Below are 14,090 nucleotides of genomic sequence, written 5' to 3'. Positions count from 1 at the left end.
AGGTTTATTATTTGCCTCTTGCAGCTGGCGTCTTCTTAAACAAGATTAAGCCGAGTGCATTAATTCCTGCCCAAGTTACTTTCGCTGCACTCCTCCCCGATTCAGCCCTGCTGCGTTCTGCTGATGAGGCTGGAGTTTACCCGAGCTTGCAAACTCCAATTTGGTTTTTTTTTACATTTTTGCTGGAAGGAGCTTCTTAAAAGGAGCCTTTTGGAGGGAGGGCCCCTGGGTGAGCCATGCACTGGAGGCAGTCCAGCAAAGGACCCCCCACTGGTCCCTTATCTATTTATGGCACGGTTTGTAAATCACCTCTCCATCCCCTCAAGGGGTGGGGAGAATATATGCACCGTTGCCGATATATATGCAAATCACGAAGGGAGCAAGCTATTTTTAAAATATTCAGGATGCAAAGGGGGGCTCGGGGAAACCGTCCGAAGGCAGCTTGCCTTCGCGGTCCACATGGGCAAGGGGGATGGTCCCGCAGGGGAGGGGGGCAGTTGTAGAGTAGTGGAGTAGAACAACTTTAGGGTCACTTTGAATGGACGCTGATCGGCATCCATTAAAATAACATTTTGTTGCGTTTAGCTTAGCAGTTGAAAATGTTGGTCTCACTTATGGTCATAAGTCAAAGACTTCCCGTAAGGTCATTGAATTTAGGCTGTCCTCAACTTATGACCGATCGCTTAGTGACCCTATTGTGAAGTTCCAACAGGCGTCCTTATCTTTTCAAGGACACATAAGGATATAGAAGGCCACAGAAGGTCATCTAAGGACATACAGTCAAGTGGGGATCTAAATTGTTGGGGGGCAAGAGGCTGACTCTGGAAACCGCTTAGAGAGGGCTGCATTAGCAGTGTGAAGCGGTATATAAGTCTAAGGGCTATTGCTATTTTCCTTCCTTCCTTTGTCCTTCCCTCCCTCCCTCCCTCCCTGTGGTTAGAATGCAGTATTGCAGGCTAACTCTGCCGACTGCCAGCAGTTCGATTCTGATAGCCTTCCGTCCTTCCGGGGTGGGTAAAATGAGGACCCAGATTGTTGGGGGCAAATATGCTGGCTATAAGCCACTTAGGGAGGGCTGTATTAGCAGTCTGAAGCGATATATAAGTCTTAAGTACTGTTGCTATTGACATAAGGACATATAAGGGCACAAAGGGACACTATCCAAGGCTCGTGGGTCTTCCCTTGGAGATGGGGGGAAATGGTTGTCTGGAGCTCCTTTAGGGGTTGAATGGCTCTTGGCCCTGCGTCCCCCCCCCCTCTGGCCCAGCACTGCTTAAGATGCTCCACCGCTCAGCTCAGTGGGGGGGGGGGAGTCCATGGCTCTCAACAGAACAATGGGGGGAGATGGGAGGACTGCCTGCAGCTTCGGAGTGGGGGGGGGAACCAAGAGAGGGGCCGCTGACAGAGCAGCTCGGGAGTCTCCTTTCCCCACGGGGGTCTCATTGGGTCCCTGAGAGTCCAGGTTTTTTTGGGGGGGGTGAGCCAATTGTTCCCTGCCTTCTTTTTTAAATCCCCTTTTCAAAAACCAACACAAAAAGATGAGAAAGAGAGAGAGAGAGAGAGAGAGAGAGAGAGAGAGAGTCCAAAGACAATTAGAACAAAGATTCCCCTTTTCTGTGAGATGAAGGTGGATCCCTTTGCTGCACAGTTTTAAATGGGGTTTTGTGGCATTTTTGTTTTTTGTTATGGCGTTTATTTTTGGTCCTTGGCAAGGAGAAGGGGGGAAGGGAAGGGAAGAAGGAAAGAAAGATATGAAGGAAGGACTGGAACAGATGGACAGAAAGAAGGCAGGCAGGAGGGGAATGTATGTATGTATGTATATATGGATGGATGGATGAAAGGAAGGAAGGAAGGAAACAGAAAGAAGGAAAAGGAAGGACTAGAACAGATGGACAGAAAGAAGGCAGGGAGGAAGAGAATGGATGGATGGATGGAAGGAAAGGAAGGAAGACACATTATACCCCTGACTCTCTTTTGTCGTTGCCTGGGAATTCTCTGGTGTTGAGGAGCCATTGGGGGGGGGGGGCGCTTAATGCTTAAACTATTTCCTGATTGGTCCCAAGGACTCTCCCATTGCAGAGATGAAGGGCCAGGCCCAGGCTGGCTGCCGTTGCCCATCAAGGCCTGGGGGTGGGGGTGGGGGGGAGTTGGAGGAACCGGGCTGGCCCTGGAGGGTTAGGGGGGCTTTAGTTTCACCAGGGCTGTGGTGAGGTGGGCTCCTCTGTGCTCCGCTGTTCTGTGTCTCCCCAAACTCTGTGTCCCCCCACCCACCCACCAAGCCCTTCATGACAGCTGTTGTCTCCCTGCCTTTTCAATTAAAAAAGAAACCCCAGGACAGGAAGAGAAGCCCCCGCTGGGGGTGTCCCTGGCCCAGAGGAGCCCCCCAAAGCCAATCTTTACCATCCTTTAGTAACTTCTCTAGGGGGCTGTTTGAAGCCTGCAAAAGGACTTTTTCTCTGCTTTGGGGGGGGGCACCCACGTTCTTTCTGTTGGGACCTCCCCCTCCCCTTAATTGGTGGGGGGAAGAAAAGCCAACCATGTTCCCTTGCCTCTGCCCACTTTGGCTGGCAAAACTCTCCGTCCCCTCCACGAATGAAGGAGACACCAAATGCTCCCAGGAGGCTCTTTCCGGAAGGAACAGCGGCTGAAGCGATTCCAGGGGGAAGCTGAGGGTAGGGGACCCTCCCCCCCAACTCAATTGGGGGGACCCTTCTTTTTCTGGGTGGAGTTTTGCTTGTGGGGGTGGGGCACAGAGGTCTTTGGCGAAGGAAGGAAGCAAGGGGGAAATAGGAAAAAGGAAAGGAGAATAGAAGGAAGGAGAGAGGCAGTAAGGAAAGAAGGAAGAAAGGAAAAGAAAGAGTAAAAGAAAGAAAAGAAAGGGAGAGAAGGAAATAAGGAAAAGAAAGGAAAGTGAAGTAGGAAGAAAGGAAAGGAGAAAGGAAAAGGAAGGGCAAGGAGGGAGGGAAAGAAAAGAAAGTAGAAAAGGAAAAGGGAAGAAAGGAAAGAAGGGAAAGAGGAAGGGAAGGAAAAGAAAGAAGGAAAAGAGAAGGGGAAGAAAGAAAAAGGGACTCCCATGTGGGACCTATTGCAGGCAGCTCTTTTCCCATCTGGGAAGTGGCAGTGTGGGACCCCTGCCCCTCGGGTGGTCCCCTCTGGCATTTCCGGCCTCCCCCTGGCACAGATGGGCGGGGCCCCTGGGCTCCCTACCCCCCACCCCGAGCCAAATCCCCCCCTCCCTCCCTCCCTCCCTCCCTCTTGCTGCCAGGGGTCCCTCTCCAGCCCACCCTTGGGTCCCAGCCCTGGGCCTGTTCTTCCTTCGGGCCCCACGAGGGTTGGGCCGGGGTCTCGCCTTCCTCCGCTGACTGAACGTTTCCTTCTCCCAAGCCCAACAGGGGCACCAAACGGACCCGGGAGGACGAGGACGAGGAGCCGAAGCCCCGGCACAAGCCAGTCAGCGCTCGGGAACGGCCCCGTTATCGGGAGGAAGACCCTCCGGTGGCCGAGGAGTCCGAGGATGACAAGAAGAAGCTGCTCCACATCTTTGAACGAGGCGAGGAGGAGGAGGAAGAGGTGAGGGTCTCTTCCTGCCCTGGCTTGGCCCCTGGCCCTCCCTCCCTCCCTCCCCCCTCTCTCTTTCTTTTTCTTTTATAAAGTTTTATTTCTCTTTCTCATATATGCACTCACAAATATACATTCTCCTATTAATATTTATCTGTTGTCTTTTAACATTTATCACAATCTATTTAAAAATACAACCAGGTTCCTTTCCTGCCACCAAGCACATCCGTCTTATTTTACAACAACCCTACTCCTTCTTTCCTCCTCCCAACCTCCCTTCTCTACCTGCTCCTTTCCTCCTTTCCTTCCTCTTTTCTTCTTCTCTTCCCCTCCCTCTCCCCACTTCTCCTCTCTTCTTCTTCTCCTTCCTACCCTCTCTCCTACTCTAGTAGGTACTCCTACTACCCCGCCCTTACTTCCCCTCCCTTACTTCCTTTCCATTGAGGGAGCCTGTTCAAAGGGGGCTTGTGGGTGCCGGGGGGGGGGGGAGGGGGCGGTGCTCTGTGTCCTTAAAGGGGGCTTTTCTTTGGCCAGGAGGAACCTCTGGACGAAAGCTCCGTAAAGAAGATGATTCTGACCTTTGAGAAGAGGTCTTACAAGAACCAGGAGCTCCGGATCAAATTCCCAGACAACCCAGAGAAGTAAGTTGGGCTGGGGGCTCCGCCTCTTTCTCTAGGCGCTGCTCTCCGAAAGGCGCCCAGGTGTGAAGGGAGACGGAGGTGCCTCTTCACTCCCTCAGAAGGGAGGTGGAAGTTCTCGGGACGGCTGGAGAGATTCTCCCTCATCCAAGGTCCTGGTTCTCCCAAAGGGGCTTTTTTCAAGAGGCAACTGGACTTTGAAGACGTTTCTCTTCTCATCCCAGAAGCTTCTTCAGCTCTGACTGAACGGTGGGGAAGGGAAGGATGGATGCTCCTTGCAGACAGCTGGTCATCTGCATCCTTTGAGAGGGTCCCTGAGGCCACCTGGAGGCTTCTCTCTGTCCTCAGGGTCACCCGAGTGGTGCTCAGTTACAACAGCACTGAAAGAAATGTGACTTATGACCGTTTTTCACCCTTACAACTGTTGCAGAATCCCCGTGGTCATGTGATCAAATTCAGGAGCTTGGCCACTGGCTCATATTTATGACGGTCGCAGTGTTGCTGGGTCATGTGATCACCTTTTGCTGCCTTCCGACAAGCAAAGACAATGGGGAAGCCAGATTCACTTAACGGATCTACTAACTTACTAACTTAACCGCAATGATTCACTTAATGACTGCATCAAGAAAGAACATAAAATGGAGCAAACTTCACTTAACTGCCTCACTTAGCAAGATAAATGTTAGGCTCAAAATCCAGAAAAGGCTTCGATTTGGTTTAATTCCTGAATTGTGCAGAGGAATGCTCCTTCCCTCCCTCTGTTTCTCTCTCTCTCTCTTTCTTGCTGTCTTTCTTTCTCGCTCTCCCTATTTTTCTCTTTCTCTCTCTATTTCTCTTGATCTTTCAATCTCTCTCACACTTTCTCTCTCTCTCTCTCTCTCTCTCTCTCTCTCTGTCTTCCACACACCCTCCCCAGATTCCATTTGGAGCCAAAAGAAACCTCTGTACCCTCGACATCCCATCCAGCGTCAGCAATGGCTCTCGATGAAGACCGGTAACTCACTTTGTGACGTGGCCATTCCAGCCCAGCCTATCTCTTTGGTTCTCTGGGAAGCAATCCTAAATTCAACCCAGAATTGCTGCACAGAAATTCCCTAAAGTCTGACCTGATGGTGACCACGTCCAGGGAGGGGAAAGCCGAGGCCTGGGCCAGCGCATCTCCTGGAGTCTTCGAGATCTGGAGGCCCAGGATGAAAACGGGCCGCTGGGGGTCTGGAGCTGGCCATGAGGATGCTGCTTTTCCATTTGCCTTACAGCCACAAAGGGCACAAACAGCGAAGAGGGGGTTGGGGAGGGAGCAGGAGAGCGAAGAAAGCTCAGGCACTCTTCCACTTCCTTTTTTTATTTCTTCGGTTGCCATAGCCGCCCAGCTCCGCTTACGCTTCAAAAATTATAAAGCAATTAAAAAAGATGGAAAAAATAACATCTACAAAGTAAATAATCCTCGGCTTACAACCACAAGCAAGCCCAAAATTCCTGTTGCTAAGCCAGCATTTGTTAAGTGAATTTTACTTCCTTTTACCACCTTCCGTGACCCGGTTGTTAAGTGAATCACTGCAGTTGTTAAATCAGTAACAACAGTAAGTGAATCTTACTTCCCCGTTGACTTTGCTTCTTAGGAGATCACATGACCCCAGGACACCGTGACCGTCGTCATTTATGAGTCAGTTGCCAAGCGTCCCGATTTTGATCCGGGCAATGGGGCTGCTTGTCCCAAAGGGGCTTTTCCCCCCAAAAAAGAAACCAGAAAGTCCAGTTGCCTCCTGAAAAAGCCCCTTTGGGACAACCATGATCTGGAGGACGGAGAATCTCGCCAGACTTTTCCAAAAGGCGACTGGACTTTCTTGGGTGTTTTCCTTGAAAACGTTTCGCTTCTCTCCAGGAAGCTTCTAACTTGGAAGTACTTGGATGAGAAGCGAAATGTTTTCAAGGGGAAAAAAACCCAAGAAAGTCCAGTTTGTTAAAATATTCATGACTGGGAGAGACATGGGAACAAGGTCAGCCAATGAATAGGCACGGCAACTAAGTCAGCCAAGGGGAGCTTAAAGAGTCTGTGCAGAGAATTGAAACAGAAACTTGAGCAGTCTGCTGCTCTGAGAAGTAAACTTAGCAGGCTGCCTGGGCTTGTCTGCTGGAATGAAGCCAACTGCTTGTGTTTTCTGTGACTCTCCTGCCTTGTGTTTCCTTGGAAGAACCACCTGTTGGGATTGTACATTTAGCCACCTATTCTTAAACTTCTATTAAAGAAGTTAGTATGTCAGTGTGGAATTTATGGTACAAATGGCTAGAGGAAAGATGCAAAGAATAAGAAAGAAATAAAGGGAGGGAAAAAGATGAAGAGATCAGAAAATAAACACAAACCCGCAGAACGAACGAGGGGGAAAATGCAACAGAGACTCTATATATAATATAGTACGGAATAAGAAATAGAAATATATGTGTATAGAAGGATATAAGAGGAATTGTATGGAATTAATAGGAGTAGATGAAAGATATGTAAAAATGGACATACATATAGATATATAAAGGTATATATGTATGGATAAAAGGAGTATAATGGGTATTTAAAGAGGTAGAAATGTTGCAAAGATGATATGAATGCTTATTAAAAAATAAAAATGAAGAAGTGAATGAATCCAGCTGCATCAGTTATCCGTCTGTGCTTCTGGATTTGAATTTATGGAACAAACTCCAACACGGTTGCCTTTTGGAAAAAGCATCTTTGGGGCAAGCAGCCAGGTTTGTCCTCGGAAGGAGAGAGGAGATCTTTTGCCTCCTGCTGAACTTTTGCTCCTCTGCCTGCAGATTCATGGAATCCGAGCTGGACCTGAACGACATCGTCCAGGAGATGCACGTGGTGGCCACCATGCCGGACCTCTACCACCTCCTGGTGGAACTCAATGCCGTGCACTCGCTCCTTGGGCTGCTGGGGCACGACAACACGGATATCCTTCTCGAGGGGGGGGAGGGAGGGGGGGCAGGGGATCAGCTGTCACTCTTGCGTTCGTTTGGGCTCAGCAATCAGGTCTTGGGCTGGACGGGGTGTCAGCCGGCTGCCTCAAAAGGATGCTCCAGAGCTTCACCTGGGGGAAACGGAGCCCACAGCACCGCCAGGTAGATGCCTGTAAATCAGCCCTGCTGATGGGCGTATTGGGGGGGAGGTGAGGGAGGCTGTCTGAGAAACCCTTCCACCCCACTTCCCTTAGCCCACTTTGGAAGGTTTTGTCTCCTTCAGTAAATTAGGACTGATCCTTCCTTCCTTCCTTCCTTCCTTCCTTCCTTCCTTCCTTCCTTCCTTTCTTCTTCTGTCTAAATCTGTTATCATCTGTCTATCTATTTATCTGTATCTCTACAGTTATCCATCCATCCATCCATCCATCATCTGTTTACCTATATCATTCTATCTATCTTTATCTCTATCTTTCTAACTATCTTCTGTTTATCTCTATCTATCTATCATTATGTCTTTCATCTGTCTATCTTTATCTCTATGAGATCTATATCTACCTACCTACCTACCTATCTTTCTACCATCTGTCTATCTATATTTATATCTACGGTTATCTATCTATCCTATCTCTATCTATCTATCTATCTATCTATCTATCATCTATCTATCTATCTATCTATCTATCTATCTATCTATCTATCTATCTATCTATCTATCTATCTATCTATCATCCATCTATCTCAGGGGTATCCAAACTCAACAACTGTAAGATATGCTGGCTAGGGAATTCTTTGAGTTGAAGTCCACAAGTCTACTATAGATCCTTACCTATACCCAGTGGTGGGATTCAGCCAGTTCGCACCTATTCGGGAGAACCAATTGTTAACTTTCTAAGCAGTTTGGAGATTTCTTGTTGGAAGAAATCTCCTTTTGTTTTTTTCCACTTTCCAGGGCTAATCCTGTAAGGAAGGCAGGAAGGAACCATTCTGGTGTTGTTTCTAGCCTAATCTTTGTTGCCCTGCTTACAGAAACTGCCTCTGGTTAACCCTTATGACATTGTAACAGCTAAGGCGAAGCGCCCATCGACCTGAGTGACGTTGAGTTAAGGTTTATTATTAAATTAAATTGGTTGGCCATGCCCACCCAGTATAATGACCACCGAGCCCCACCTATCAAGCTGGTCATTAGGGCAGAGAACCGGTTGTTAAATTGTTTGAATCCCACCACTGCCTATACCGGAATGGTATAGGGTAAGGATGCTTAACCTTGGCATCTTCAAATGCCAAGGTTAAGCATCCTTAACCTATACCATTCCGGACAAGTGGCTGCCCAGTCTCTTCTTAAAAGCCTCCAGGGGTGAACACCCACAACTTCTGAAGAAAAGCCATTCCACCGGTTAATTGTTCGCACTGTCAGGAAATTTCTCCTTCGTTCTAGATGGGTTTGGTAAATGTGAAGAAATGTGATAAAGGATGACAGCAGGGTGGCTGGGGAATTCTAGGAGTCAAAAGTCCACAAGTCTTAAATTTGCCAAGGTTGGAGACCCCTGCTCTGTCAGGTTAGCAGGCCAGGGTTTTTCCTGGTCCTGAGTCCCAAGAGGGTCATCAGGGCAGCCTCCATCGGCCATGCTCTTTCTGTCTCTTATCTTGAGTTGAGCTGGAATTGCGGAGAAGAAAAGGGAAAAGGCTTTGTGAAAATTGCCTGCAAGGCTGCCGTGAACATCTAACAAAACTACCAAACGCCTTCCGTCTGATGTCGGCCTGTTGCCTTTCCTAGTTACTGATAAGTAACAGTTGAAAAACTCTGTTTAGAAATGTCATCTTGGCCGGGAAGGAAGACAGGCGAGATGAGAAGGCAGAATAATAATAATAATAATAAAAGATATAAGAACAAGATCTCAGGGAATTTCCCCCCCTGGTTTGGCTTCTTGGAAGATGCTGCGTGATGTCCCAAAGGGGCTTTTTCTCCCAGCAGCAATTGGACTTTGTTGATTTTTCTTGAAGACCTTTCATTGCTCATCCAAGAAGCTTTTTCCATTCTAACTAAGACCTTCAAAAAAAAAGAAATCAATAAAGTCCAGTTGCTGTTTGGACAAAAGCACCTTTGAGAGAACCTGGATGGGAGAATTTCCACAGACAGGCTACGCAGGGGGTGTTTCTGGCAGGCTGAGCAGTGTGTGCTCCCTTACGCTTTGGGAAAATGCCTGGGCCTGCTGGCAACAAACAGGGAAGGGAAGAGAATATAGAAAAGGAATGGAATGGAAAAGATAGGATAGGACTGTGATGGAGAACCTATGGGACGCATGCCAGAGGTGGCAGGCAGAGCCCTCTCTGTTGGCATGTGTGCTGTCACCAGCTGCTTTTCTGCTTTCTGGGACGCATGCTGGGCTTAGAGTGTGGTGGAGCGCAGGAAACTCAAAGACTAGCTGGCCGGTGTACATGCATGTGCCGGAAACCGGAAGACAAGCTGGTCGGTGTGCACTTGCTCACATGCTCCCTGGACAGCTGACCTTTGGGTTTCTGGCGCTCCGGCCTGCATGAAAACCAGCTGGCTGCTGTGCATGCATGCGCCAGAAATCCAAAGACAGCTGGCCAGCGCATGTGCATTCCAGTTTCGGCACTCGGTGCCCCAAAGATTTGTCATTAAATTTATCTAGGAACATTTCCTCTGCGTAAGCAGCTCTGCGGCCTTGACACTTCCTTTCCCCGAGGTTTTTCCGAAGGCTTCGGCAGGCTCAGCACTCTCTCATTTGTTAGAAGGCTGACTTGGATGGGCCGGTCACGTGGACCGACATAAATGACGGAGGCCTTGCTAGTGACAGCCTCGAAAGAGAGAAAATACGACCGCTTCTGTCCCCTTCAGCCGCCAGAAGCCGGGGAGGACAAGGACCATTGACCATTGCACCACTTTATAAGGCCTTGGTAAAGCCACATGTGGAAGATTGCATTTTGGTTGCATCAATACAAAAAAGATGTTGAGACTCTAGAAAGAGCGCAGAGAAGAGCAACTAAGATGGTTAAAGACCTGGAGAATAAAACATAACAAAGAACGATTGCAGGATTTGGGTAGGGCCAGTTTAGTGAAAAGAAGGACTAGGGGGGACATGAGAGCAGTTATACAATATTGGGGGGGGGGCTGCCAGGAAGAGGTGGTCAACCTATTCTCCAAAGTACAAGAAGGATGGAAAGCAATCAAGTAGAGAAGCAACTTAGACCTAAGAACAGAAGTTGCCTCCAGAAGTTGTGCGTGTTTTTAAGTTTTTAAGAAGAGACTGGGCAGCCACTTGTCTGAAATAATATAGGCTCTCCTACTTGAGCAGGTGGCTGGACTAGAAGACCTCCAAGGTCTCTTCTATCTCTAAGTTACAGGGGTTGGGTATGTCTACTTTAAGGAAAGGGAGACAAGGCTAAGGGAGACATGATAGCAACCTTCCACCATTGGGAGGGCTGCCACAGAGAAGAAGGAATCAACCTATTCTCCAAAACACCAGAAGGCAAGACGAGAAGCCATGGGTGGAAACTCATCAAGGAGAGATCCAGCCTAGAACTAAGGAGAGATTTCCTGACAGTGAGGACAATCAAATCAGTGGAACGATCTGCATTCAAAAATTGTGGATGCTCCAACTCTGGAGGCTTCTAAGGAGACTGGACAACCATTTGTCTGAAATGATATAAGTTCTTCTGCTTGGCCAGGGGGTTGGACTAGAAGACCTCCCAGGTCCCTCCCAACTCTGTTATTTGGGGCTTCTCAAGCTTTACGTGGCTTCCTCCTGCATCAGAGTGGAATCCGGGCATGGCCTTGCAGTCCTGGGGGGAGCAGCCTTTGCAGGCAATTGGCAAAATATGGGGAGGCCCAGCCTGAAGCCCCGGCAGAATCCTCTTGCGCAACCCCCCCCCCCCTCTGAGCGTTGGGCCAGAGCGGCAGCCATGAAGCAGCCGAAGAGGGCCGCCTTCCATCGGGAGCGCTGCATGGGGGTCGCAGGAGGAGAAGCCTGAGGAGAATGCAAAGCAGCCCCTGTTGGATCAGCGTCCATGCCTGGGAGCCCACAGTGGGCGAAATCTCCATAAATAAAGTTAGTGGGCCGGCAGGCTCTTCCACGGAAGGTGAGCCAAGATGCAGGCAGAAGATAATGCACCAATAATGGTTTCAATTAGCAGGGACTGGGAACTTGATCCCATCCATCAACATCCAGGGCCTTCAGAGGACCTTCTCTCTCGCTGACTCAGCTGGGGAGGGGAGGGGTGAAGTTGGACTGCTCTCCCCAAGAAGCAGCACACAAGGCTGCCACTCTCTAGCATCTAAGGGGCTGGATGGAAGCCAAACAAGCAGAGAAGCAACCTAGAAATAAGGAGAAACTTCCTGACAGTGAGGACAATTCACCAGTGGAACAGAAGTTGCCTCCAGAGGTTGTGGGTCCTCCGACACTGGAGGCTTTTAGGAAGGGATTGTCTGAAATGGTATAGGGTGGTTGGGCTAGAAGACCTCCAAGGTCCCTTCCAGCTCAATTCTGAATTGAACAGCCTAATAAAGAGGAGGGGATGTCCTGATAACAGTCTTCCAATATCTCAGGAACTGCCCCAAAGATGGGGGGGGGGGGGTGTCCATCTATTCTCCAAGGCACCTGAAGGCCGGACAAGAAGCAACGGATGGAAACTCATCAAGGGAGAAGCAACTTAGAACTGAGGAGAAATTTCCTGGCAGTTAGAACAATGAATCAGTGGAACAGAAATTGCCTCCAGAAGTTGTGAATGCCCCAACACTGCAAGTCTTTAAGAAGATGTTGGATAGCCATTTGTCCAGAACGGTATAGGGTTTCCTTTCCTGCCTAGGCAGGAGGTTGGACTAGAAGACCTCCAAGGCCCCTTCCAACTCTGTTACTCTGCATTCTCCCTGTGCCTGGATGTTCATTGGTAGCCAAGGAGCCATTCTGGGTTGGTCACCGGGCGCAGAGGCTGGTCCCGGAAGCTGAGGTAACAAGCGATGAAGCAGTCCTTCCCTCCTTATCCTAGTTTACCTTTCCAAGCTGAGCGGAGAGCAGCATTTCTGCTTCATCTCAAACCTGCCAAGAAATTTATTCTGTTCCCTCCCCTAGGGCTACCGTTTGAAACACCGAGGATAAATGGTGAGCGAACGATTGCTATTCAGGAAGGAAAAAAAAAACCCACCTTGCATGTCTCACCATTGGCATATCAATTTACAGGACATGCTTAAGAGTTTTGACATATAGCATCACGCTTCCCCGAGGATATGTTTCTCCCTGGAGTCTTGAACCCACCATTTCTATCTCTAAATCACTCTCCGAAGTGAGAGAGAGAGGAGAAAAAAAATCCCTTCGTTTTCTCTTTGTTGCTAAAATTCACTTCTGTCGCTGCGTACCACAGGCAAGAAAGAGGATCAAAAGATGAGGAAGCGAATTCAGCTGAGCAGCCGGTTCGCCCAGCCCATCCCTGATGCCTTTCGACATCAAAGCTTGTCAGGTCTTCTGAACCAGACGCGGGGAAGGACAAGCGGGGTTGTTGATGTTGGGTGGGCTGATGTGGCTTCAACCATCTCTCCTCTTTGGATTCGCTTCCATTTCATTCCTTTTTCTCGTTTGGGAGCAGATGATGCGAATTAAGGGACTTTTCTGCCCGGTGTCGCAAAGGTGCTTTTTTCAGGAGGCAACTGTGGACTTCCTTGCTTTTTCTTTCGAAGACGTTTCACTTCTCATCCAAGAAGCTTCTTCAGCTCTGACTGGATGATGAGGAATGGAAGGATTTATATTATAAATATACCAGCAGACAGCTGGTCACCTGCATCCTTTGAGAGGGTCCTTGAGGCCACTTGGAGGTTTCTCTGTCTAGCCTTCTCCACACCCATTTGCATGAAAACATCTGCAGAAAACACCCTGCAGCCAAGAAGGCTCAACCTCCATTTGCACCACTCAGGTGACTCTGAGGACAGAGATAAAACCTCCAAGTGGCCTCAAGGACCCTCTCAAAGGATGCAAAGGACCAGTGATATGCAAGGAATATAAATCATTTTTGGCTTCTAGGTTGGTGCCGGGGGGGGGGGGGGGCTTCCTGCCCTAAAGCCCTGCCGATTTGCAGAATTCCTGTAACTATTAGATCATTATTGTTCTCGTCAAAAGAAGTGGAGTTCTCGCTGATGCTGCATATTCCTGAGAGTTAACTGTTCTCCGAGAAGGTGGGGGAGGGGGAGGAATTCCCCCCCCCCAGCTGTTGAACCCTTTTGAAAAACTTCCTGTGACTTGGCCTAGCTAGCAGCCGAGTGACTGAGTCTGGCCTCAGAAGATGCAGAGGCCAAGAAACGCCTCTAAAGAAATGGAGGTTGACTTTCAGATGTTTGATTGACGGATTGATTGGGAAATTGTCTTGATAAGGCCGTTGATTTTAGGTGACCAAGAATAATACAACCAGAATAGGGAAAAAGGTGCAGAATGGCTCCCCGAGAGGGGTCGGGGGGTCCAGGAGCCTGGTGGGGGGAGGGTGGTGTCCTCAGGCATGCTTGGAGGAGAGCAGGACGGAGCTCCTCCAGGTCCCTGGGAGAAGGCCCTCCCCCATGAGAAGGGGTGGGGGTAACTTGGATTCTTTGAAGAATTGCTAAATTTGGGAAGGCCCAAGGGTTGTTTTTGGAGGGCGTTGATCCCTGCAGGCATTTTGGGGAGGGGTCTTGGAGGCTCCCCTGGTTGCCGGGAAGGAGGTTCTGCTTGTTTGCCTTAACCCGAACCCTACATGTCGCCATTGCGGTGGTGGATCTCTTGCAGGAGCTCACAGACATCGACACCCTGCACGAAAGTGAGGAAGGGGCCGGGGTCCTCATAGACGCCTTGGTAAGTAGTCCCCGGTGGCATCTCGGGCTGGGCTGGGCCTCGAACGCTGGAAAGCAAAGCAAGATTCTTGGTGGAGGCCAGGAAGGAGTCTGAGCCCTGTGGATGAACGCCT

At 49.3% G+C, this 14,090-nt stretch overlaps 1 protein-coding gene across 1 annotated transcript in view; it reads left to right on the top strand.

Moving 5' to 3' along the window:
- CTNNBL1 (catenin beta like 1) overlaps positions 1-14,090 on the top strand; it is an 89,927-nt gene that overhangs the window by 16,325 nt on the left and 59,512 nt on the right. The window contains exons 2-5 of the mRNA XM_081948102.1: positions 3,385-3,570; positions 4,093-4,199; positions 7,002-7,143; positions 13,883-13,978. Coding sequence (XP_081804228.1) covers positions 3,385-3,570; positions 4,093-4,199; positions 7,002-7,143; positions 13,883-13,978 — 531 coding nt within the window. The remainder of the gene's footprint in view (positions 1-3,384; positions 3,571-4,092; positions 4,200-7,001; positions 7,144-13,882; positions 13,979-14,090) is intronic.

Source organism: Natrix helvetica (assembly GCF_964273705.1).
Source record: "Natrix helvetica genome assembly, chromosome: 3".
Lineage (NCBI taxonomy): Eukaryota > Metazoa > Chordata > Lepidosauria > Squamata > Natricidae > Natrix > Natrix helvetica.
Note: the sequence above shows the minus strand (reverse complement) of the source record. Positions and strands in the feature narration are given on the sequence as shown.